This window comes from Ornithodoros turicata, chromosome 7 (assembly GCF_037126465.1).
Source record: "Ornithodoros turicata isolate Travis chromosome 7, ASM3712646v1, whole genome shotgun sequence".
In the NCBI taxonomy this organism is placed as follows: Eukaryota; Metazoa; Arthropoda; class Arachnida; order Ixodida; family Argasidae; genus Ornithodoros; species Ornithodoros turicata.
The window spans coordinates 41,467,234-41,493,614 of NC_088207.1; the positions used below are offsets into that span (position 1 = coordinate 41,467,234).

Consider the following 26,381-nt stretch of genomic DNA (forward strand, 5'->3'; position numbering starts at 1 on the left):
ATCCCACACCAACTCCTGTATTTTCAACAGAACCTTCACCACAGGAACACCCTCCGTTGACGTCTGCTCCATATTGGCTGTAACGACTTTTATTTGGCCGCCCTCCTTGGCCCCGTCCTGCACCCCAACCAGTGGGCTGTCGCTGTCGCTCTCCTCAGGTTTATCAGCGCCTCAGGGTCTCACGAAGTGCATGTGACGTTGTGATATCGTCTCTTTTCTTGTTTCTTTCTTTGTTTCCTTCCTTCCTTTTTCTGTTTCTTCTTTTTCATTTTTTTCTTTTCCTTTTTTTGGAATAGCAAGCCGGCTCTTTGCCTGGCTAACCTTTCCTTTCTTTTTTTCTTAATAAACATACCCCCCATAGAGAAAATAATAAAGTGTGGCATTCCCATAATTCGGAAATGTAAAGAACAGTCTAGATAACACTTCAATAAAAAAAAAAAAGGAATACGGGCTATTATGAACTTTCAGTTGAATCCCCGGTTTTACTCCATTTTGTTCGCAGACATCCAGTAGGACGTGACTTCCATCTGCCTGTACAAACTGACTTGAACGCTGAACTGAGTACTTCAACATTGATGTCGTTTTGAAAGAACGCTCACTATCACTAACTCGTGTTCAGACGTGTTGAATAATACATGAGAAATAAGGCGTTAAAAGAAAGCTCCGATCACTGGTCTGGATTTGACTTTTCTTATTACTTTTTTTTTTTTTTTGCTGCCTTTCGTTGATGAAGGGCATGGATATGTTCGCGCGATAATGCACTGAATTCCACACCGGTGGATAAGTAAGGAATTTATGAGAAGTATTCGAACCCTCCGTCAAGCAAAGTAGAGCTTCAATTCAATGATCATGGGAGTTCCATGCCCTGCTCAGAGTAAGCCTGCGTATCACCCACCAGTAAGCTTGAGTAATGTTTCTCTTTTTTGTCTCTTTTCTTCTCATATATTCTTGTATCTTTTTTCCTCTTCCTGAAAATGTGCGCTTCCTAATACGTGCCTTTGAACGTTACCAATTCTGCACAGGGCGTGAATTTATTTTCGAAGGCTGGAAGTGAACGCGAACAATAAATGAATTAGTGAAATGACGAACAAAGGCTAGACGTAAAGGAGAAAAGCGCATAAAGAAAAAAAAAAGTAGCTGTCGCATTCGGCAAGGAGCATTGTGATTATAAAATGTGAACGCGACTTCACCAAAGTACCTTTTGGCGTGTTTCGTCTCGAAGAGTAACGTCTTAACGCATATGGAGACCTCTGCACTGTGAAGAGTAGTAAAGTACTGTTAAATAACGGACGATGTAAAAAAATACCAAACGGCTGATAATGTCGACCTAATTTCTTGCGTTATTTGTTTGCTACAATACGCATCGTCGAAGAATCGAGGGACGTAGGGCATTAACATAATTGTTCATAGCGCGATGCAAATGACGTGGATCATAATTGCTTAGAATCCAGCAAATGGCAACAACCCAAAGAAAGTGAGGGAAATAACGTTGAGGCATATTTCGTTATCAGCAATGTCGTTAACAACAGCAGCGTGTCGAAGCACTATGGAAGAGCTTATTTGCTGATTAGACGTCAGTATATACTCGTACAGACTCGGCTTCAATCTGCTTCCACCGTCTCCAAAACAATTTCCCTTGATGCCGCTAGGCACGGATCTGTAATGTAAGATTTCCTTCAAGCAATCTTCTTAACGGGTCTCCATCCCATCTGGCTTCCGTGTCGTTCACACGGGCTTTGCTGAAAAAGCACGAATATTGTCATGAAAAGTAACGTTACAGTGTCGCAAGACCCCTTTTCTCATTTTGATAGTCGGAGTGAAACAGACTCCCTGGCGGTCGGTAGGATCGGTGCTGTGTTTCCTGTCTCTAGGTTTGTAGCATAGGCAAAAGGAACAACAATCTCACTCGGTGGATGAGACTACGTGTCCGATCTCTGATCCGTGCCTTCAATTTCTCGGGAATGCTGTACAAGCCAACATTCACCGGGCAGGCGTTTCGCGGCGCATATGACTGTTTTGAGGGAGAAGTGTTATGTAGTAGGTCGAGAACATATTATGTTTTATGTGGAATATGGTGGAATAACATTGTGTTACAGGGTTAAATGTTTATTGTTCGAGGGTGTTGCAAGGTGTCGTGTGTTATGTAATACAGGGTGTTTTCTTTTATATTCGATGCAAGTATCTTATAAAAAAGCATCATAGATACGGTGTTTGCAGGTGTATTATACGGCCAGGATGTAAGACATTCTGTCGAAAAGGCTACATGAATACTAGATGTTTAACCAACTGTAATTCACTGATCACGCGAAATTACAACCGAAACTCTTTAACCGAAAATCTTGCGCATCCAGAGCGTAAGGAAGGACACGACTTTTGCGTCCGGCAGCTTATGTGGTCCAATCCTGCCTGCGGTTTATCACCTGCTCCGGTTAGCTCCGTCGCTTCAAATGACGTGGTCCTCCGACATGGGATGGGCGTGGGATTCTTCCTGCGCTTGCGACGCGCTTGTTTCGGTTTCGGCTTATTTCCATGGCACTATTTCTTGACGGATATCTCAAAGCACGTCCTCCCTTCAGGATCTTTTAAAAGAGAGGGTGGCTGTAAATAATGCCTGGCTCCAATTATGCGCATCTCACGTTGCCCCGAAAACCTCTTGTGAAGATGCTATTTAATTTATAGGCAGTTAAGCTGATCATCTAGTACTTTTCCCTGGCCAGTCTGCTCGGCCCAGTACCGCATCTCACACAGCGGTCCGTGACAAAAGCAGTTTTGATGTCCCTCAGCGACTCAGGTCTCATGAACAGCCTGTGAACCCAAGTCTTGCCATCTCGTTCTTCAGTGCCCCACCCTCACATCTCACCCTCGTACGCAGTACTCTCATCCTTTTTTTAAAGTCATATTTGTCTTTAATCTATCTCATCTTGCTTTCACCTTTTGTTAGTCTACCCGTTATTTCCCAATTCTTTTCTGTTCCCCTTTATTTTACTTTTATTTATGTTTCTTTTGTTCTTTTTTTTTGTGGAATAGCAAGCCGACATGCCGGCTGGCTGACCTTTCCTCCTTTTTGTTTTGTTCTAATATATATATATATATCCCCCCCCCCCTCCTCAGTAGTTTACATGCTCTCTTCGACAGAATGTCCATCTGGCCGTATGATCCACCTCAAAACGGCATCATTGCTGCTGTTACAACTATTTTTTTTAAAGAGATCTGCATGGAATAAGATACAACACCCCTGCATAGTTTGCACCTCGTAAGGACCGAACGACGATGCGTACGTTGAATTCGCAGGAAGCTGACCTAGCGGTGGGAGACCTCAGCGTTACACTGGAACGCATGGAATACGTGGAGTTTACAGCGCCGTTCCTAAAGAACAGTCAAGGGTTGCTCTATAAGAATGTGCTCTGCGAGAGTGAGAACCTGCCGTACTTTCTCCAGCCGTTGTCCGTAGAGGTGTGGTTCTACAGCCTGACGGCAGTGTTGGGGGTGAGCTTGTTGCTGTCACTTTTGGCGAGATTGAGCTGCGAAGAGTGGGTGCTGCCATCATCGCGTTGTCCGAGATGGGACGCAGCTGGAGGTGACGGCTCAAAGAGGATTCGCAATCGTTTCACCCTCTTAAACAGTTTCTGGTTTGTGCTGGCGTCCCTCATGCAACAAGGCACCGATGTCTTACCTAGGTGAGTGTACGTTATCTGTGTGTTCCATACAGGGTTGGTTACCGAAAATATTATTGTTTCCGGTTCCGGTTCCGGTAACTGAAAAACTCGGCTTTTCGTTTCCGTTTCTGGACGATTTTCGGTAGCGGTTTCTGTTTCCGTTTCCTTTTAAGAATGTCGTATCCGTCTCTGCTTCCGAGGTAATTTCGATACTGGTTTCTGTTCCTCATCCGTAACTCGTACTGTCTGTGTTGGCTTTTTCATGTCAGATGTTCTAGTTACATAATAGATGCAAAAGGACAGCCACACCAAACACAAACACTAAAGACTTTAATGCAAAGTTCGTCACGAATCTTACACACCGCAAGTAGGTTCCTCTCTAGGTTGCGGAAATACATGCGCATAAGTTTCAAAAGCCTCCGCTCGTCCGCAAAAATAACACGTCATCCAAAACTTTCGCGTCCATCTTGCTGTGCAGTGTGCTCAGCACGAAAGAAAGTCCCGAAAATAAACGAATGAATGAATAGATGAATGATGACTGGAAGAATAATGCTGATACATATAGTTTCCATATTAATGCGAAAACAGGGAAATGTCCTGCGAATTTGGTTTCCGTTAACGTTACCACTTTTGAATTTCGTTTCCGTTTCAGTATCTGGTAGTGGAAACTAAAACAATTCTGTTTCCGTTTCCATTTTCGTTTCCCGTTGAATTTCGGTAATTGCCGTTTCTCGTTACCGTTTCCGGTAGCCAACCCTTGTTCCATCATACCAATAATTTTGAAGAAGATATTCTGATGTTTATGAAAAAAAAAAAAAAAAACTACTAATAAAATTTGTTGCATTTTTTGGCATTGTGCCAACATGTTTAAACGCGGTAGCTTGATAACGTCATCGTTGGTGTGAAATTTATCACCGTCACGTGGTCCTATGACGTACCAACACGCTGGCTGGCCTTATGAGGCTAACCCTTTAATCACGGCGAAGCTGTTTGAATAAATGTGTCATGGGTCAGTCATAAGGCTGAATAAATGGGTAACATGTACTAATTAAGCGTAACGCCGTTATGCTCGGAAAAGTTATTGCTAAATACCAGCAATTCATGACGACGGAGGGAAGAAACAAAGTTCAGCGGGATAACTGCTACTCAGGGAAGAGGTTACGAGTAAAAACGAAGAGGCGACCACATTGTACGATGTCGTAGGAAATAATGTTTCAATTTCCTCCTGAGTGCCCCTGGGGAAGGGTCCGATGGCGATAGTCATCAGACCGCTACAGCCCCCCTTCCCCCCTTAGAAAGGGACCTCGGAGGGCAGAGGTAGTGCATGTGTCTGTGCATTAGTATTGGTCGCGTTTCAGTTGTGTGGATGTCACTGAGTAAAAACCCTCAACAAGTCCGAGTGGTGTCGGGGATTAAGGTTCTTTTGCGTTTGCGCGTCGCCGAGTATGACAGGTTTGACCCTGGAGGCGGTGTGGGACCGACCCCAGATGTCAACATCGCATTTTTTTTTTTTTTTTCAGTCCGGTGGAGCGCTATGGACTGTCGTAAGGACGCTGAGGTAATACTAAAACACGAATTTATCGAAATACTTATAAGAATATAAGGCAGAGTGAGTATAACTCCGAAAGGCTATGTAACGTTCGTGGGAGAGCTCTGGAGGTATTTCAGCTGCGTCTGCGTGCCTCAATCTTTCCGTAACACCATTCCTTGCAACAAGCAAGAAAAATAAAAAGGTATAACAAAACTTGCTTTCGGCAATGTCTACGCTCAGCAGGAACAATCGATGTCGCTTTCACAAACGTCCAATGAACACTGATTTCTCCGAAGTTGTTATTCTGAAGTGCGCACTAAATAAATTATCTGTACAAGCTTTTACCAGTATACCCGTCATTTTTTTTTCTTTTCCATTATCTTTTTTTGTTGATGTCACTACATTTTTGCTTTCTTAATGTTGCCCAGTGTTGTTTACTACTCACACCTGACTTCCCTGTGGTGCAGGGAACAAAACAGATGCCTGCATTGGGACGTACGAACCTTATCTTTGCTTTTACACTTGGAACGGCTTAATTTTCGAGAGAAGCTTTCAGTCAGCACCTTTTCGTCGTTAGCCCGTGCCGAATGGAAATCAATGCTCAAGAAAATCTCAAAGACAAACTTCCTCGAACAGATCAATAGTCAAGCCCTTTTCTTGAACGTGACCTCAAACACAACTTGGTGGCCTTCTGATAGTCCGAGACAGGGGATCAACAAAAGCTTTTGTATGATGGGAATCAAGGCCAAAGGCAATCTCCAAGACAAACTTCCTGAGCGGATCAAAAGCCGATCTTTTTTTGTGGCGCTCGCCTTGTTGCTTCTTGAAATCCTGAGATACCGAACCAATTAAATTTCGCAGCTCGGAACATTTCTATGTTCTCCTTGTCTAGGAAATAGTGCGTGTACTGTGTTGCCCAATAGTTCTGTTTTGAATGTCTTTGCCAATCACATAGTAGACTGTACTGGAGTCAGGTGCCAGGAACGCGTTGCTACACTTCTAACTTCGCTTTTTACGCGGTAGGTGTTAACGAGAGGGTCTCAGGAAATCGCTGGGACTGTATCAGAAAACCCTCCGTTTCTGGCTAACTTTTCCTTTCTTTTTTTCTTCTTAATAAACATATACCTCTCCCCGTTTCTTCTCTCTTCTTCTTCTTCTTTTTCTTCTTTTCTGTCTCCTTCTTCTGTCTGTTGACTGTCGGTTTCGGTGATGCAAAAGAAGTTAAAATAATCGAATGCTAATAAAAGCAGTTTTGACATACTCAGAGATGGGTACGTTGTCCCGGAAAGTGTCCAGATTTTAGTAATGTTTTTGTCTCGCTAATCCCAGCTCTACACATCAACACTCACTTCACAGATCACAAGGCAGTACTCCTCACTCTAAACTAAAGTGTTGCGCATATATCAGCAATAAAAGTGTTCACATCCACACACAGCAACTGTACCTCTGAAATTCGCGTTACACAGTCGTAACCGTCCTGTATGTTATTTTAAAAATATTCTGTTAAGTGATTTCCTCATAATAGCCAACTGTGCGGCTGCTATATTGTTGACACAGCTCATCGTACAAATCCGTACACAGCTTGAGGTGGCAGGTACGAAGTGCAGTACCCCACTGACCTTTCAGGTCGATTCAACTAACTGGTGGAGCTGTCACACTCTTTACCGGAACGAAGTTTATCAAAGCATGCTGTACAAACATCATACATATGCTTAGCATCTCCAAAAACCCTTCAGGACTCCAACAGTTATTATAACACGTTCCTTCTTTACTTCCTTACACACTTTATGTGTACGCACTGCCACCATTAATGTTAATCACGACGTAGTCTTCCCTAGACTCTATGCTGCTGTTTGCCTGGCTCTCATGTGGTGAAATGAAGGCAATTTGTTACGAATATTGCGTACTTTCTTTCCGATTTAGTATCACTTCATCCGTGTACGCTTCAGCTATTTGTATCAGGAGCCGTATTTACTATGATGGCTCTGAAACCACTCTGACTTTCTTGAGAGATTCAGGTCTGATGTACAGCCTGTGAACTCAGACGTGCAATCTCATTCTTCGGTGCCACACTCTCACCCTCAACGCATTAACCTCATGCTTTCCTTTTAAAGTCATCTTCTGTGATTCATCTCATCATTCTTTCACCGTTTGTTAGTCATCTTTTTTTTGTCATCTTTGTCTTTAATCTACCTCATCCTTCTTTCATCATTTGTTAGTTTTTCGGTATTTCCTAATTCTTTTTCTTTTTATTTATTTATTATTATTTATTTATTTATTTAATTCTTATCTTTTCTTTTTATTTATTTATTATTATTTCTTATTTCTGGAATAGCAAGCCGACGTCCCGTTTGGCTGACCTTTCCCCGGTTTTTTCCTTTCCGTCTAATAAATATATTCCCCCCCCCCCCACTCTCATACCTACACATTATAGTTACATATTGTAAATATTAGCGACGGGGGCTCGTCACGTTGTGACGCAATGGCACGACTGCCGTATTATGCCCAGAGCATAGCAAGGGGCTCAGCTATTGTTTTTAAGGAAATGAAAACAAAAAAAAAAAAAGAAAGAAACTGAAACTCACGCACCGCAAGTGTGAACACAAACACCACGTTCAATTTCAATCGCTTTATAACCTTTGGTTGATTTACCGTGACAGAGCCATCGCCACTCGTGTGGTGGCTGTCGTGTGGTGGCTGTTCGCCATCGTCCTCCTGTCATCCTACACTGCCAGCATGGCGTCGCTGCTCGTCGCTGAGAAATTGCAGCTGCCAGCCATTCAGAGTTTTCAAGACCTCGCTAAGCAGTCTCGAATCACATGTGGCTGTGTCATCGATGGACCGGCGAGAAGTCTTTTAAAGGTACGTGGACCTTCGAATGCTTTTCTTCTGACTCCAAAACATATGTCGCTTCAGTGCGCGTCGTCCGTCTCATGTTTTTATGAAGATGTCTTTTCAACGGTCAAGCTTCCTTATTTGAAAGAGGAAATAGATTTGCTTCGGCTATACATATAGGATTGTACTGCATTGGCGCATTAACTACGTTCCCTACTTCGGCGTCCCTACTTCGACGTCTCTACTTTATTGTACGCATTTTAAAATGTAATATGCATGCTAAAGTATTGATGTAGATGTAGTGTCATATCGTAATGGCTCAAAGGACTGATTTTTTCCCGACTGCTCGCTTTTAATCATCTTCCTATTAACGACAATTACGACCGTCGTACTGATTTGATTGCCGCGCTTTTACCGAGGAGATTCTCATTAGGTCGGTGACTATTTCACAGGATGGGGCACACGTACCGCGTATCTAGGCCGGGGTTTTGGTGAGCGTGACGTGACTGCAGGTGCCAGCTCAGTTCAGCTTCATGAGTAGAGGTAGTAGTCAAGGGAAAACCTTTCAGACTGATAAACTACCCCCCGTTTAGCCTGTAAAGCGTGCTTTGCCTGCGTCGCTTCGCTACTTTAGGGAGAAGCCGACCTCCTTCTGTCGCAGATAAAATACGGCGAAGAAGCGTGTGGGTTGGTGGTTTCGATGTTCCATTACTCTTACCCCGGGCGCCAGCAATGAACCCTCTTTTCCTTCAGATCTCGAAGTTTGCCTCTCCTTTCGCGAATGATACGTGGTGGTGTGACAGCAAGACTCGTTCCCGTCAGGTCCGATTGAAAAAGAGTAAAACTTAGCACTGTAAACTAAACTCAATAACTGTGGCAATTATGTATATCCTATTTTTAGGGCGCATAGTAAGGTAGAATTTTCTTCTCTCTCTCTCAGACGCCAATTGTGTCGCGATTTAATTTTTTTTTTTATCATTTATCGCGCGTCACCAAGTACTAAATAAACCCGTTCGGATATGTTTGTACAGGAAAGCTACGCTCTGAGAAATGCACACATTCAGCAGTGCACTACGAGGTCGCCGCTAAGTATATTGGAGGTACAGAAATATCACGCACGTTTTTTGCGTACGTGCTTTCGTGCTACAATGCGAACGGAGTTAGAAAGCACATACTTTCCTATTTCCTTGAAAGCGTGAATAAGGTATATCACGCTGATGCTTCCAACATGGAAGTGGGGGCGTGTTCCGGAGGCATTTCCAAGAAATGGCGCCGTATGCTCCTTGTCTGTGGTGCCGAGCTCCGGGCATGGTTTTCATCGTGCGGTATCTGACACAAATAGTTTCTACGACTGAGCTTGTGATCTTCCGGGGCGCTAAACGAGGATACACCGGCAGCCCCAGGCGTTGATGAAAATGGGAGTTGAGGTAGAATGTTGGCTTGACTGGGTCATCCATATGCGCATACGCATCCGAATTAGATTTGTGGACTCGAGAAAAACATAATGCAGGCAAGCATCGCGTCTCGTCCCATCCTACGGCTGGCAACACAAAACACAGGGCAGGCATTCGTTTTGAGACTGTCGTGGAGTTTTGGAAAGAGGCGCTGGTGGAACGAGGTGTGCCTTGACCTCTGGTCCTCGTAAGGTGATGTTGGTAACGCGGCGCAGATTCTCTCAATAATAACATTTCTATATTGGCGTTCTAACTCCATTTTGCATAGACCCGTACCGGGGGGGGGAGGGGGGGAGTATATGTTTATTCGAGCATATATACCGGGTGCTGGCTCTAACGTGTCCAGCAATTTTATTTAAAGCGAGCGATAAACGAGAAACGAGTGCTACTTTTCAGCTACTTGACTAAGACTCAGGTGCTACTGGTGAAGCAATACCTGTATCTTACTCAAGTAGAAGAAAAGTACCGCTTGCTTTTCTTCTATTGCTCGCTTTAAATATACTTTCTGGACGCGTTAGAGCAAACACCCTGTGTACACCAAAGGTCACTCATATGAAACGTTCGCCTTGCTACTCCATTAAGAACAAATATTAAGAAAAAGACAAAAAGACCAGACGAGAGACAGAGAGAAGACTAATAATTATCCGCTCATTCAGAGGCTATTCATAAGAATTCTGTTGCTCAGGAAATGGAGTGCTGCTTCAGTAGCACTTCATCGCGGGTTATCCTGAATAGAGCAGAGTAATGTCGCCTGACAAATCTCCTTCATCGGGAACAAGGGCTTAGCAAGGGGGTGGTTTAGGGGGTTCAATCCCCCGAAATCGTACCTTTGGTAGTGCACTTGGGAGACGGAAACCCTCCTCCCCCACTAAAGTGTCCATAGGACACCCTCAGAAATATTTTTCTGACCACCATCCTGATCTGGACTGACGTGGAACACACATCCTCCTAGAAATCTAGGAGCTAAGCCCGCAAACCTAACCGTACTGGAGTACTGTTTATTTACAGTTTGGCCAACCTCTCCATGCGCGTTTTCTTTTTTCTTTTTCTTTTAAGTTCAGCCAAACCTCTACACAAAGGACAGTACATCCAAGAACAGTCACGTGCCACTTGAGAGTGTCGCGAGGAGCGCTATGTGGCTTTTCCAATTTAATAGTAGATGTGGTGTATCTTATTTCAGGGGTCAGCTGACCCTCACCTACGAAAGCTATGGTCGATGATCGAAATGGCGAGTCCGTCGGTGTTCGCCAGATCTCTGCACGAGGGCATCGAAAGAGTCAAGAAAGAACCTCATTACGCTCTCATCATGGATACCCAGACGATAGACTACTTGGTGCGGAGGGATTGCTGCCTTAAGCAGCTTCAAGGGACCCTGGAGTCCGGAGGCTTTGCGTTCGCCACGCACAAGGGTGAGTTTCGTGGTTTATTACTGCTGTAGGGTCATAGCCTCGCTGTGTAAAGGGTACCCCTTCCTGGAAAGTCATATCGTATATAGAAATATGAAGTAATCGTCGTGAATACCCTTTCTCACTTTTAACATTTACGGGACTAAGAATTCTGATGACGATAACGACGATTTCAATGTAATATCGTTATCTAACGGATTAATTTAGTTATTTAGTCATGAGACAGTTTTAGTTTATGAGACAATAAACCTCATACGAAAGGATCGCATATGAAAAGTATGCGTTTCTTATTTAAACAAAAACAGTCTCGTGCCTATAGAGGAATCGAAGAACGAACTGTATCCTGTAACGACGAACAGGGAAACCAGAATTTTGTCCAGGGATTCAAAAGCTAGACGATCCACATGCGACCGTTGTCCGGTGCAACTCAGTCAATGCCAACCCCATCGTCTAAGTGTCTTGCTTACTGCATGTGGCGCTGCGGACGGGGCTCGTCTTGTCCACGAATGAGCTGCAACGTGATCTATTCGCTCTTAGTGATTCCTCCCCACGTGGCCGTCTAACCCTTTCCACATTTCTGCGCGATGGGTATGAGTATCATTTCCTCTATGTGAATACTGAGCTGACTGTGGGTGTGTGTATTGTATTACGTATGGTTGCAGATAATGTACAGATAGATGTATAGTTAGATAGATACTATGCAGTGTCCTGTGAGTATGCATGAGTACGTTTGCGCGGGTAGAGAATCTATTAGATGCATCGTATAGTGTTATATACCGGAAGTTTCACGATGGTCCCCCTGCTGAATAAATTCGTAAACAGGTGGCGCCATCGAAAAGCTTTCGTCTCAGTGATCGTCCCTGAGACATCGGCTAACAACTGAGAAGTGAGCGGCTCATTTGCATACGTTCATGAATTAAGTAAAACTCCTAACTTTCAAATTCTACTTCGGACGCTTTCGGAACCTCTGTTTTACCGATGACTACCTTCCGAGAAAATATCCCACTAAAAAAAAGGAAGAAAAGAAGAAGAAGAAGAAAACGTAAAAAACTCCGTTGCTGTTCCCACTGTTTATTCCACACCGAGAAGTTGTTGTATTCCCTTGTGCTGTGTTAGTTTGACTTAGCTGCAAGTTGAGATCTGCGGTGGAGCATCTGGAATTGCATTCGCTGCTCAGAAATATTAATGAGAGACACGAGTAGCACAGAGACAACGAAGAACAGAAAACAGACAATTTTTCTTCCTTTGTGACAATTAAGAACTCTTCTCCGGTGTCGTGCCACGAATAAAATGCCAGGGACGTGCGCACTAGAAATGCCACCTGACTCCGCCACAAGGTCATGTCGAGCCTCAAAGGTTCCGCACTGACATGCTAGCACTACCACGGGTTCCGTCGCATAATGTAAGTTGAGAACATCCGGGTTAGATGGTAAGTGATGATTAGTTAGATGATAGTGCTAGTGCTCGAAGGCAATACCTGCCCAAGAACATCTGGGTTCATGAGCGGACACGCGCCCTTTCAGCTGTATCATAGTTTTGCAGAACAAACATGTTCAATCAGCAATGTTGTTGCGTTTACCATGAAGGGGGTTCGCCATGACGCTTTCGTTTTCCATTGTTCGCTCTGTGGTTCGAACTACCGTTTTATCTTGATTGGTACAAAAATCACTCTTCAGCGAATATATTTCGCCAAGATTCAAGAGCTTCCGGAGAAATTAGTAAATAATTGAGCGCGTCTAAATAACCGCCTGCAAGCAGGTAGTAATTTCTGTGACAAAAATTTGGGACGTACTCAGCGTGCAGGGACAACACCACCACAATTAACGCTTAATGACTCTCATTACAACGTTGCTTACTCTGCGCACGCGTCGATTAACCACGAAAATCGTAAAGGCGAAAAAATAGCGCAAGCAGCTATGCGCAAATTGCCTTTTGAAGGAATTTATGGTGCGAAGTTCCTTACACTGCAGGGGCGGGAGGGGATTCTTCAGCCATGCATCATGATTTACCGCTTTGTCGAAAGTCGAGGCACCCACGGCAAAGAAACTCTTGCCCGCATTAACCGAATATATATGAATGAAACAGGCAAGCGCGTGGTGGGTTGTAGAGTCATGCTACAGTTGTTCGCTGGTGCGAGTGTGTTCCAGAAAAAGGCGAAGACAAACTGTTTCGTGAGGCATGTAATCAGTCAACAACACAAGAGAAGGCAACGAATTAATCAGGCTACTTTGTGTGCTAAACGCAGTAAATGAATCGAAATACCTGCCCCGAATTTCTTCAGAAACGGGGTTGCCTGGAATATGTTGACCACACCAGCATGTTTACGCACAAATCTTGTTTCAACTGAAAATGGTGTTTCAGTTGAAAATTTGTGCGTAAAGATGCTGGTGTGGTGCGTAACCATGCGTAAAGGTGCGTAACCATGCCCGGTTGTGCATGGACGAGAGCTATAAACCTCTACCCGAGAGGTCTACCCGAGCTATAAACCTCTAACTCTACCCGTCATGACGACGTTGGTAGACAGACCGAATCAGATCGGAAGGGGAGGGCTGGGTTTCACGAATGAACACTTGTTCGTTGCCTCCTATTCAAAGAAAAGTAGGACCGGGAAAAGGAAGGACAAAACCGCGCTGCCCAACGTCCAAACCTTTACTCCAACAGCAATCCCAGAGTCCCGTTTGTTAGTCATCCTTTCCCTTTCTCTTTCTTTTTTTGCCATCTTCGTCTGTAATCTATGTCGTCCTTCTTTCATCGTTTGTTAGTTTGTCCTTTATTTCATAATTATTTTCTTTTCTTTTTATTTATTTTATTCTTCTTTTATTTATTTTCCTTTTTCTTTTCTTTGCGGAATAGCAAGCAGGCGTCCCGTTTGGCTGACCTTTCCCCCTTTTGTTTTCCTTTGTTCTAAAAAATATATCTCCCCCTCGCCAAAAAAAAAAAAAAAAAAAGATACAGAATTGCAGGGTACGCCAAGCGCGCGCTCTCTCAGACCCCTTCCCTCTCTTTCCTCAACAATATAGCCCTCAACGACGACAGCAATATATTAATGAATAGTGATGACAACACATGTAAGTATTATCGTTAAAAAAAGAGGAACGCATGCCGATGTTAAGCTTGTCAACGAATCGCATTACGCAAGACCCTTCCCTTGGGCAAAAGCTCCTTGGGCTTTTGTGGTGATCAGCTCGGTTCAATTTGGTGCCGACCAATAAGGCATTCTTCGGCTGCGAATTAGGCTGCGAATCTGCCTACAGTTAAAATAGTACGGGTAAATTATTACTGAGACAATGAAGTTGGTACGTAGGAATAAACGTGTCGCTGGAAATGCGTGCACTGAGGCATTCTCTCAGGCGCAAGAAGTCTGTTACGCACTACTGCGACCTTTATGAACACATAACAATGACATCGCGTCGTGGTTTTCTCCCCAATGTACGGCATATATGGCTGCAATGTTAATGTGTGCAATAATGTTAATGTGTGCAATGTTAAAATGTTTGGTCTCTTTCCTTCAGGATATGTTTTCAAAGTACGGAACATTGTACATATCACAATTTGTTCCCCGATTAGCTCCATTCATGTCATTTCCACGCTTGCTTTGTTATTTTATTGAGTCTGTTGAAAAGAGGTTCCGGAGCACAAAGCCATTTTCCCGCACGTTTCGTTTCTTCATAATGAATTGCGTGGACAGAAAACGAATAGAAGGGAGAGGAGAAGGAAAAGTGCAACGAAAGCCTAGCTGGTACGTGGCTTACAACGTGTGGTAAAAAGAATAAACTGGGCTTTATTGAGAATGAAAAAAAAAAAGGCTTTGTTATCTTAGAAACTTTAGTCACAGAGTAATAGGGTTCCCTTTTCTTATTTTAGGTTCTGTATCTCCATGATAATGTTTGTCTATTAGCACACTCCGTCGTGATCAGGATCAAAGACCATTCATCATGAACACGAAGTCGGAGTACGTGGCCATTCATTTGCCAGGTACAGAAAACCGACTCGCGTTACCTCGTAATGTTATCTCGTTTCGTTGATGAGCTGTGGCACTGATACAGTAAGACGTACCCCGGTACGGGCTCTGCAGATATTGTGTTGTCGCAGTAAACAACAACAACAATATATGAATCAATATTGATGATCGATGACATGAACATACTTGTGTATATTAATTTATATTCGTTTATTCGCGTTATCTGCGTGTTGAGTTTCATTGCTGCACCGGCAACGACGTAGAGCTCCCAGGCTTACTCGTCCGATCAATATTAGAGAAAGTCGCTGGCGCAAAACTTCTAACAGAATAAAGCGGCAGTTCTGAAATATTTTAAGGCACTTTGTTCTAAAATTAAATTATGCAGGCGGCGATTGTGGACTTTGCGGGCTCAGCTAATTTTGTAACGGTGCTGCTGCCTTCCGTGCTCCACAAGATCCAGGGTATACAAGATTTTGTAAGAGCGTCGTGGCTTCGTGCACAGGCCTGCCACCTGGGCGTAATAAAGGTGCCCGCGAAGCATGGTTCTCAGATAGCCGACAGTAATGTTTTCCTGGTCAGGCCAGCTTTTTTTTTTTTTCACCTGACGTTGGACAGGTCGTGGTGGACTGTTCCGTGGTGTTTTTCATGTTGACAATACCGGGTGTTATTCATAGTTCTACGCTGCTAAGTGTACTCGGGTAGTTTGTATTATCCCCGTTTCACGTATTGACAATGAGTTCTTGCATGACGGCGACAAATGAATATACGCAATCGGACGTGATCCACGATCCGTGTGCACCGCATTATCCGTTCCCGTTTCCGTCAAACTTTTAAGCGCCAGGGATGGTAGGACACTTGCGCTAAGCTCCAGTTTGTGAAGCAATTAGCTGCCCCGTACGCAGCCGCTCATGGGATTCCCCGAATGTGATTCCGGGTTCCCGAGTAAGGATTGGCGTGAAGTGCTTGAACGACGTAATGCTTTGTCGGCCAGATTTAATGTGCCTCATAAATACGTGAAACCGGTTCTTTCAAAATTATACTAGTAATCAGCATCGTCAAAGGAGACTTGCAGATTTCTCGTCAACAGCACAACATCACCAGATGTGCAACTTAGGTAAATTGAAGCACGTCGTAACCGCTTTATTAGCTTCGCGAAAGGAACCAATGATTGTCGGCTGAAGGTTCCGGAAAATTTCGGTGAAGCGACCCGTGTGGCTCACAAAATGCTTCTGTGGCTTACCTTGTTACCGGCAAGTACTGCTCACGTGGTTTACTTCGGTTTATTGCTTACTTACCTTATGGTTTACTTTCCTGCTGCGCTCACAATCAAACAGTCGAAGCAGGCATACACGCGTCGATGAGTACTACACGTCGCTGAATATGAAGGCATTCTTCCGAGATTAGTTTGGTCGTGATACTGTGCAGAGACCACTCAGAAGAGAGAGAGAGAGAAAGTGAAGAGCATGAAGAGCCCTCGAAAGATCGCGTTTTGTTTGTTTATTTGTTTGTTTGTTTGTTTGATTGTCTGTCCGTGGGCAGAAAAAGGGGGAAAATAAGAAGTAAATTGGACTCATCTCCCGACGTTTCCTGCTACTCCTATAGTAAATTCTCAACCCCACCCCCGCCCCCAAAGGTACTTCTCAGGTGCACTACTCGCAACATCCCTATACACTCTTCACATGTTCGCTATTCAGAAGGCCACTATTCATGTGTTCACTAGAAGTCCACCATTCACAATTATCCCAAGACCATGCACAGAGAATCCTAGAAGAAGATCGCGTCCTCTCTGAAAATGTTATGTGACTCCACACGCTTAAACCTAGGCGTAACCAAATTTTGTATGTCCATGCTTTCTTACGGACAAAATGATAGCCTCTCAACTTAATTGTTATAAAACTTTATACCTTTAAGACAGCACGTCGCTGGCACGAGGAGGACGGAAGCGGTGCTTTCGGAGTAGTAACACAGTGTCCGAACATTGCGGCAATTAAAACTTTTTAAAGAATTCGGGCCCCTCTTACATTCTCTTGTCCTTAAAGTGCCGCTATAGGGTCTCGAAAATTATTTTGTTACCATTGTTAATTAATCAATTATAAAATATAAATGCCGTCAGCGAACATGACGCACTTCCACGAATATTCGAAGGACCCGGAAAAACAACATAGTTTCCGAACAGCGAGGGTCTCCGCCCTCCGCCCCACGTTGAAAGACTGCCAGAGGCTGTGGGGAGGAGCCGAAAATCGACCTGCGAAGAGCAACGCTGCCAGACGCGTGGGTAAATTGAGCACCCCCGTGACGTCTTACTTCTCGGAACGAGAAATTAATTTTGCGATACTTCCGCGCGCCACGCAAAGAATGAACCTTCGGGAGGAATACAATGCGAGGCACGTAGTTTCCAATGACGTAAGTATTTCTCTTATTTCGTAGATCTTTCATATATATTTCAAACATATCTTTCGTCACTGCAGTGCCACCTAACAGGCAAGAGAGAGAAGAAGAAAAAAAGACGAATACTCCCTAGCTCTTGCTTAGAGAATTGTAGGAAGGCTGAAGACAGCGCGGCTTCGAACAGATCGATTGCGCATAAGGCTGTTTAGTGTATAATCAATAGTGCTTACCGGGACCGTCGTTTGCGTCAGCTTGCAATAGCAGATGTTCACGGAATCCGATTCAAAAGGGTGACGCAGACGTGTTGCATCCTGAGTAGTATGCCTCGCAGATGCCTTGTCGCACAACGCAGAGGGAAAACAAAAACAGTCTTTGACGTGTCTGGCATCGAGTGCAGAAAAAAATAAAAGGAAAGAGACAAATAAAATGAAAATAGAAAGGAAGAAGAAGAAGAGTGCACGGCTTAAACGAGTTAGACGGCTGCTTTGGGAATTGCGAATCGGACTATGCACCGATTTCTTTCAATCAAGCCGGAGACAGCTTTCCATGACGATGTCTAGACATTGATGCTATGCTGGCCCTCCTTTTGGTCTTTTTCTGTTCTCCGAGGACGTGGAAGACCGGTTAAAATGCTGAGGTAACATAATTTGAAGACGTTTGGACTCATGGCGAAGGAATACTTAATACAGCCGTCTGGAAATTTGCTGATGCATGTACCAGAGCTCTTTACATTCTCGTAGGACGATTCAGTCATTGACGGTGAGTTCTTACACACCCTAATTTATTTATTTATTTATTTTTATTTTTTGAGTTACACCGCGGCGCAATACTATAGCACACCTTCGACGTATGTCACGTAGGAAACCACTTCCTTTTCTGAAATGTTCTTATTTCTCTACCTATTTTTTTTTTCGCCAATATCAATATTTTTTGCCAATATCAATATTTATTTCGACGAATGCCTGCTGGCCGCGTGTATTGGGAATGAAGTCCGCCACCTGGTGCTTTCCCACGCTGCAGCCGCGATGGATGTGCGAGTCTTTGGTGTCAAACATCCAGAACTTTCCGTTTGTTTTGACATACGCGTTCTTTCCATTGAAGCTGGGAGATGGACTCATTTCATGTAATACAGATAAAAGAAAAAAAAATCAGGGAAGCCACGCCTTATACAGGGTGTGTGTGCGTGTATTGTTTTTTATCCGTTAATGACTTTAAAAAAAAGCACTGAGAGCAGCGCTGATGCCATTTTTTAAGGCGGGTTAGATGACCAGGCACACGTCCTGTGGGAAAGAGCATGTAATTACAGGCAGACTAGTTACCTAAAATTCATTATTTCAATTTTTAATTAGATGTTTTCGCGAGAATGCGACACGGCAGAATTAGAGGAGAGTATTATTTGAATCCGGTGATTTAATCCTGTTGATTTATTGAGATATAAATCGCCAAACTTTGCTAGGCTCAAGTTATTTGCTCTCCTCCGATCCTCCTCCTCCTCCTCCTCGCCTTTCCTTCTAGCCTCTCTCTGTAAGATTTCTATGCAAGGTACGTGCTCGTTTAAGGATATTTGAGGAAGAAGGTGGATTCAAGCAAAGTTCGCCCCCAATACTGCTGTCTGGCATTTTCGCTTAAACATATCTGTACAGGGTGGGTGCTCTAAAAGGTCAATCACAATTTCGCGCATGTTGCGATACTTCCTTGGCGCACAGACTTCCGCTGCCTGAGAGTAAAAAATTTATGCCAGAAAAACCTACGAACAAATCGTGGTTACCAGTCACTGCGTAACAAAATAAATACGACCACGCAAAGCTTCGTCTTCATACATTTCCTATGCGCTCTACCGACGTAAACACGGCGGTCTGCAAATGGTTGTGTGCAGCTTCCGCCTAGGGGCGCTAGCAACGTGGAAACCGAAATAGACTCATGTCAGCTAGCGCCTCCAGGCGGATGCTATACAGAACCATCAGCATAAATTCTTTACTCAGAGGTAGCGGAAGCCTGTGCGTCAAGGAGGTATCGTGTCACGTGCGAAAATGTGACTGACCTGACCCCGCCCTGTACTTAAAATGTTAACTGATGAATTTCACGTAATTAGTCGTCCAGTAGTTACTTCCCATAGGACCCTTCCTGGTAGCGTAATCCGGCCGCAAAAATGTCATCAGTGCTGCTCTCACAACTTTATTGTTTTTAAATCTGTAACGGATAGAAAAACATCCTGTATATTGTCGAACATGACGATATAGTAGAATAACACTTGGATATGCAGTACCATTTAGCGTGTTATAGGGCTCATACAAGCTAACAATACAGAAAACGAAAAATAAAGAGCATCGGCTCTGCGCTTTCCCGGGTCATATTCGCGGTATTTGCGTACCTCTGGACTTATTTGGAGAAATATTTGTTTCACGGAAGACCTTAATGCTTGAAGAAGACCTTAAGTGTAGATGTACACTGATAAGCATAGTACCTCTTTTCATGTATGCGCCCAGTCCCTACATGTAACGTTTTGTTCCCAAATATTTTCGTCGCACAAGGGGGGGGGGGGGGGGGGAATATACATTTATTAAAAGGAAAGGTCTGCACAGGTTCACCACTAGCCCGAGCCATTACGAGCGAGATTCTCAAGTTGGAACAACGTGGGACTCTACGCCTCTTACGGGAACGTTGGTGGAACCCGTCCGGGAAGAGCAGTCCTGGTTCGATTTCATTTCCAGATGGTTCAACAGCCGACGCTAGGACCAGTCGGGAATCTAGTCCCCTCTCAGCATCTCAGCTTCGACCCCTCTTGCTCCTCCTCATGACGGGGTGCGTCCTGTCTTTCATCGTTCTCCTCGTCGAGTGCCTTTGGGAAGGCAGGTGCTCAACACGGAAAGAACAGGTCAGGCAATTTTTTCCTACTTACCTGAACCTTTCATCCACTCATTTTACGCGAAACAGCGAAAGGGATTATTATGCTACAAGAGGTACTGCTTTTAGCGTACCTCTTGCACTTGTACCAAGACATACTTGTCTGCAATCCCCATTCCGCTATCGGCTGTGTCGCGCGCAAGAGAGGAGGAACGATGTCGCCTCCGAGAGGAGACCGAGGTAAAGCCGTGTAGGGTGCCTGTTTCGCACAACGTCACAAATTGGGAGTGATCATCTGTGGTACTTTTGCGTCGTCTTCCAGCCCACCATAAAGGAAAGAATGCTAGCAGACGATGCCCAAGTATCACAGGTGATCTCTCCCGATTGGTGGCGTTGTGTGAAACACGGCCTCCCCTCGGAGGCGACAATGGTACAGTGCATTCGCGCGCGACACCGCCGATAGGGGAAGCGGGGCCACGGACTGGAGATTTCACACAGGTGTGTCGCAAGCAGTACGCCTTGGCACTTTTCCTCTGGGTTTCCTTTGTTCTTTTCTTTTACTTTAAGGCGATAGTTTAACGCGGCCTACCAACGTCAGCAGCCGAGTAGGTCCGTCCGAAGCACTTATGGAAAAAGAATAACATAAAGGAGTGAAGAAGGAAGGAAGAGGTTAGTATGGCACGGAAACGTCTGCGGTCATCCGAAGCTCAAGGTCGGAAGTTGACACCAAAAGGCAACTGCATTTAAAGGCGTTTGGCAGAATACGCAGAGCGCAAAGATGCAGCCAATGATTACTTTATTATTTTTTTAGGTCAGATGATAATTGTTCGCACAGAAATAACGTTAATTCACTTAATTTTCAGTTCATCTTCAAGACATAACCACACTTCAACTAGTTGAGGGTGCTTACAAAGTTATTTGACTGTGCGGGTTGAGAAGGCCACAGTTAAAAGGACACTAAAGTGCAACAACTTCTCGTCGCGGAATGAAAAAATTTAGGAAGAATCGTAGGTGGATCCTTTGGAAATGGTTCAGCGTAAGCCTTTGATTCCTTATTTTGCTTCCACTTTTCTCTATTGCTTCTTTTCTTTGCTCCCTTCTTTTCCTTCCTCGTGTCTCTTTTGTCTCTTTTCTCTGGTATCTTCTTCTGCTTCTTCTTTTGGGTTCCTTCTTTTGCTTTTGTTGATCTTCAATCTCGGCAGCCCGTCGCCGTCGATCGCATTCTGTTTTCCACTCGTACTTCTGTACACTGTTTTCCACTCGTACTAAAACAAATGACGGCGGGGACACTTCCTCCTCTAGACGCACGTTTCGCGCGCACTTCTTTGCGAAAATTAAGCAGGCGGGGTTAATGCGCAATTTTTACTGTTTTTTTTTTCGACTATTTCTGTTGCGATAGTGTACATAGTTCTTGTTGGGTCTGCGGTTATCCGTTGAGGACTTCATATTTCTGTTTTAAAAAAAGTGAGGTTCGCTTGGCAATTTTCAAAGCTCAATTGATAAAAAAAAATTCCCGCAATTAAAAATTGTCCAAAGCCTTCCTCAAAGGTGGCAAAAGTTTCCAGAAGGTAATTGCTGAAAGTTCCACAATCCTCCGGCGAGCACTTCGCCAGTTAGAATTTTTTATCACTTTAGGTGAAAACACTCTGTATATTCAACACCACGTGGACGAAGTGATCCTTATTGTAGCTAGATCGGATTAACCGCACCCAACGTGTAACGAATTAAGAGGAGCTTTTGTAAAAACAGAACGATCGGGAGAAATGCGGCTTAAAACTTTCTGCTGGAAAGGATAACATTTAATGAAAAGTTGGACTTTTTTTCGTATATCTTCAGCATGGTAAGAAGAGGGGGCCCACCACAACTTCCGCTTGTATGCAAACGACAATGACTCGCTGTTATTGCGCCTTTGTTCTACCGCGCTTTCGATTAATATTCCAGTGAAACGTCTCCGTGAATGGGGTGCATCATGCGTGTAAGTAAACCTGATCACGCTCCTAAACGACGCTATTTTAACGCACAGAATTCGCCGTAAAGGCTTTCTTTGAAAGAGGCGCTACCCACGGGCTGGTAAATTATGCGTGTGATTGCCTTCCGATTGCACCCCCCCCCCCCCTGAACTAGTTTCAGGATAACAGGGGTATTAGTGCGTGTTCAGCCGGGCTGCCGTTTTCTTTAGCTGGTTCATTATCATTGGCGTAGTGGTAACTGGTGGGCGTATATCCTCATGTCTTCTAGCGAGCGTGAAAGAAAATAGCGTCCTTTAAGAAGAAGCAAGAAAACGAATTAACGACGAAACGACGGGCAGTAACGTTATTGCGGTATGGCGCTACAAAGCACCTGAATAATCCTGTTAGAAGAACCAGGATGTAGTTGTAGTGCAATGAGGGGAATATATTTAAAAAGAGGGAGGGAAGAAGAGAGAACAGTCTTGAAGAGGTTTTACTTTCCTTCCAACATGCGGTGCTGGGTATTACATTTGATTTTGTTCAAGTCTTGCTTTGTTTCCCTCAGGCTCATGAGACGTTGTAAGCTTCTCTCCAACATCAGAGCCCACTCATTCATATTAATATATATATGTGTGTGTGTGTGTGTGTGTGTGTGTGTGGGCGCGCGCGCGCGTGTGCGTGCCCAGAATGGGACATAATGTACAGTTAATTGAATTGTGCAAAGGCTTTTCCGAAAACTGCGGGGGAAAGTCACGATATAAACGCTCGTAAGGTTAAGCGGAACTCCACTCGTAATCTTAGTAATCCTTGTTCTTAGCAAAATTTTCGTAACTCTATTGCTCTTCTTCGGAATGTCGAGTGAACTCCACGTGAAGACGGATGAATTACTAGACAAAAACACAGCTAGGTTCGACATAACGACGACTCCCGATGAATATGGTTTCCGCACACATGAACGCTGCAACTCAGCGAAGTTCCCCTTTTAAAACATGGAGAGAAGTTATTTTCTTACTGGCAAGTAGCTAAGTATCAAGACGAATACACTTCTCAGAACTGGTGCGTGGATGCTCACGGTGCGCCTGACGCGGAGAAAACCTGCAATGCGTTAGGTACTTCTCAATATCGTACTGTACTTCTCAATATCTTCTCCTAAATTGCCATTAACGTATAAAACTACTAATAATACTCGCTCTGAATTGACTTTTTATTGCATTGCTGTCGTTGCAGGGGAAGATTTGGAAGCACGTCCGACGAGGTATAAGAACATCAGAATCTGTGCAGGATTCCACGCTCATTGTTCTCGAACCTCCGAAGGAATTCCGTGATGCGGACGAAGCCGCAATGACGTCATGCACCAACTACAGTGCGGAGTGCACGTTCTCCGGTGCTCGATAGGATCAATAAACTTTAGAACCAAGCGTACGACGAAGGGCAATGAAAGTTTTGGGTGCCACTCCACGCCACGAGAAGAGAGAAGGAAAACGTGACGGAACAGTGGGCAGTGTCACTGTGTTTTTCCAACGCAGAATAACCTCATTTGCATCAGGAAAGACTACAGCTGTCGCCTGTGCGGAATCACATGGTGATGTATCATCATTACATGATTACAGTCATGATTACAGCAGAAGTACCTGCTACCAATGCTACGAGCAACACTGACGTTTTCTTTGACTGTGTGGGATGCTTGAGTGTGCGCAGATGGATTGAATTGTGTTGTTCCGCAGCTGAAGATATGGCAAAGAAATAAGGTCTGCTTTGTTTACAAGAGTTCAAAACCACTTATGTGCCCTTCTGTGGCCGTTAGTATGTTATTACGTTAGTGCGGCCTATGCATAATGGAGCTTGCATGTTTCGCAATATTTACTGACTATCTAATTGTGAAACTGGTATATAAAAAAAAGAACATTCCGTTTAGAAGGCAAGCGGTGAAATGAAATATAGTACAAAGTATGAAGCACCTCGAAGAAAACTTTAAGTTTAATATGCAAGCTTTCGCGTAGTGCCTACGCTTGCTCGTGCACGCTTGTTCAGGTATAAGAAGCGTAGGCTCTACGCGAAAGCATGTATATGAAAGTTTTCCTCAAGGTGCTATAACAACCTGGCATGTCCTGCAAACAACCAGCCAGAGCATGATATTGGACAGCTCAGAGTGTTGTTCTAATTCACGTCCATTGTGTTCATACAACAATACTTTTGCACCTTGGCAAAGTAAAAGCGCACTCTCATACAATAGTGAAAGCGCTTCATGTTGCGTTCCATGGCGTACACGCGAACGTTAACTAACCATCGCTGGTTAGGGTAACGAGTATGGTAATCCAATTAACATGTCGTTACTTTGCGCACGCGCATTGGTGCCTATTGTGCCGATTTACTGCGCGTCAGTAAATCAGACCTGCTAAGTTCTATCGAAAGCTCCTGAGCTGAAGACTTGTCAAGTTCACAAAACTGCACGTGGTATACAACCTGGTAAATTGCCTCGGAAGCGATGGCGGTAGGGCAAGGGTGAAGTCTGGGTGGAAATTCTGGTGTTGCCCGCTAAAAATGTTGATCCATCGATGCATTGCACAGGTTACATGACTGCGAGACATGCATGCGACCACCGACCGCGAATTCATGCTTGTGCAATCTCTATCCGATCAGATATGGTGCTTGCGTTTGTTTGTCTGCTTACACTTCATGCTATGGTTCAAGTGTCGGTCACGGGCAATGCGGGATTGGTTTCCTGAGCTATTATGAAGAATCGTAAATGTACTTGCTGTCCTAAGCTCCTATTTGTCTTGATCTACGATCAGTAGACTAGGAACCGTGCTGAATACCACAGCTATTTTTAGGTCACTGCACGTGACATGGGATACACTCATGCTCGTGCATGCGGTCCTTACTTGAGACATCTCACACAATATATTAGGGTCTTATCGGAAATGCACACTGCCGTCCCAAGAGATCGTTGGATTAGTACTCACAGTTGAATATTTCTGTCAGTAGTGTGTCAAGCGCACGACTTTGGCTCCTGCAATGGCTATTGCATTAGCCTTTGCAACGGAGGTACATACGTGTTTATTAATGTTTAAAGCGACAGTCCGAAACCACATTAAAGCTAAATGCCACGCTTCCTTATGATGTTCAAATTTACATGGCGAAATATTTCAATTAAAACCGCGGCTAATTATTTATAGTCAAAATTCATAGCGAGGGCTTTCGCTGGCGCGGCTTGACTGTCAGTGGGTTTCGGTTTTTGATTCTGCCAAGCGGTCAAACGACTCATTCGAGATTTAACCTACTGTATCATATCTCAAGAGGCCAGTTTCAGTAGCTCATGTTTTTGTCACAGTAAAACCGGAACCAGATGTAAAAATGCCGTTCATTTTTGTAATTTATCCCTGAAACTACAGGACGCTTTGGGGGATGAAGTTTTTCATGTGGCATCAACACATATACCTCAGAGTCGAACATATTCTCAAAATCATACCATGGCCCTAGACTGTCCCTTTAAACGTGCCTTTTGTGATTTTCAATGTTTGTGGATTTCCACTTACAACAGTGCCTTTAATTACTGGTGTCACAATTGTTGCCCAGTAGTCGCTGTTACAAATAAAGTCGCACGTACAAATATGTCTTTCTCATCGGTGTTTGCTGGTGCTTCTCGCTTCCGAGTAGTTGCATGCAGCATGACCAGTATACATTTGCGTCCGCTTCGTAGTACACATGGCGGACAGCTTATACATGAGGAGAATGCAAGATACATGTGAGAGCTCATGTCCAAAGAGGTCAAGGTGAAGCTCCGCTGTTCCGCATACATCCCTAGGACGTCAACCAAGGTGAAGTAGTTCATGACTACATCACCATACAACCAACTGTATGTCTACTTCGAGTTCATTCTGCATGTGGCCTCTTCAAGAAACTCACAGTGGAATATAACTCTTCACGATCAGTCAATGGCTCCAGACTGTCTTCAGCTGGCCATCTATTGGAAAAACGGCCCCCTATTGTTGTACAACTCTACAACACCCCTGCCGCCGTGTCTCTACTAAGGCAATGCATCTTATAAATGGATCGATGATTTAAAAGAACGTTTAAAAAGCTAGCAAGTATGCGCCAAAAATCTACAGTAAAAAAAAAACAAAAAAAAAAACAGGACTATAGGAACGACAGTGTCGCCATCCATACAGTTTTAGGTCGGAGGCTGATGCTGACACGCACATTACGGCGAAGTCGTACCTTCGCATGAAAAAAGCTTGCACGGTCACCAACTGCTTCCCTTATAGTGTCTAATAAGCTCTAAGGCCACTGAAATAACGTTCTGTTCCCGCCCAGCTTAGAAAAAGCCGACCCCATTAGCAGTCTCGTAAGATTGCGC

General features: G+C 44.2%; 1 protein-coding gene across 2 annotated transcripts in view; it reads left to right on the forward strand.

The window, feature by feature from the left end:
* LOC135401119 (glutamate receptor ionotropic, kainate 2-like) overlaps positions 1 to 25,645 on the forward strand; it is a 161,247-nt gene extending 135,602 nt beyond the window's left edge. The window contains exons 11-16 of one of the 2 annotated variants that reach the window (XR_010424722.1): positions 3,292 to 3,677; positions 7,848 to 8,049; positions 10,657 to 10,885; positions 19,814 to 20,744; positions 20,939 to 21,111; positions 23,252 to 23,336. Coding sequence is in view for 1 of the 2 variants with exons in the window: in XM_064633316.1 (XP_064489386.1) it covers positions 3,292 to 3,677; positions 7,848 to 8,049; positions 10,657 to 10,885; positions 19,814 to 20,106; positions 23,252 to 23,419 (1,278 nt within the window). In the remaining variant the exon portion in view is untranslated. Of the gene's footprint in view, positions 1 to 3,291; positions 3,678 to 7,847; positions 8,050 to 10,656; positions 10,886 to 19,813; positions 20,745 to 20,938; positions 21,112 to 23,251 lie in introns of both variants that reach the window. The other variant, XM_064633316.1, reaches the window with a different exon arrangement.
* Positions 25,646 to 26,381: the final 736 nt, after the last annotated feature.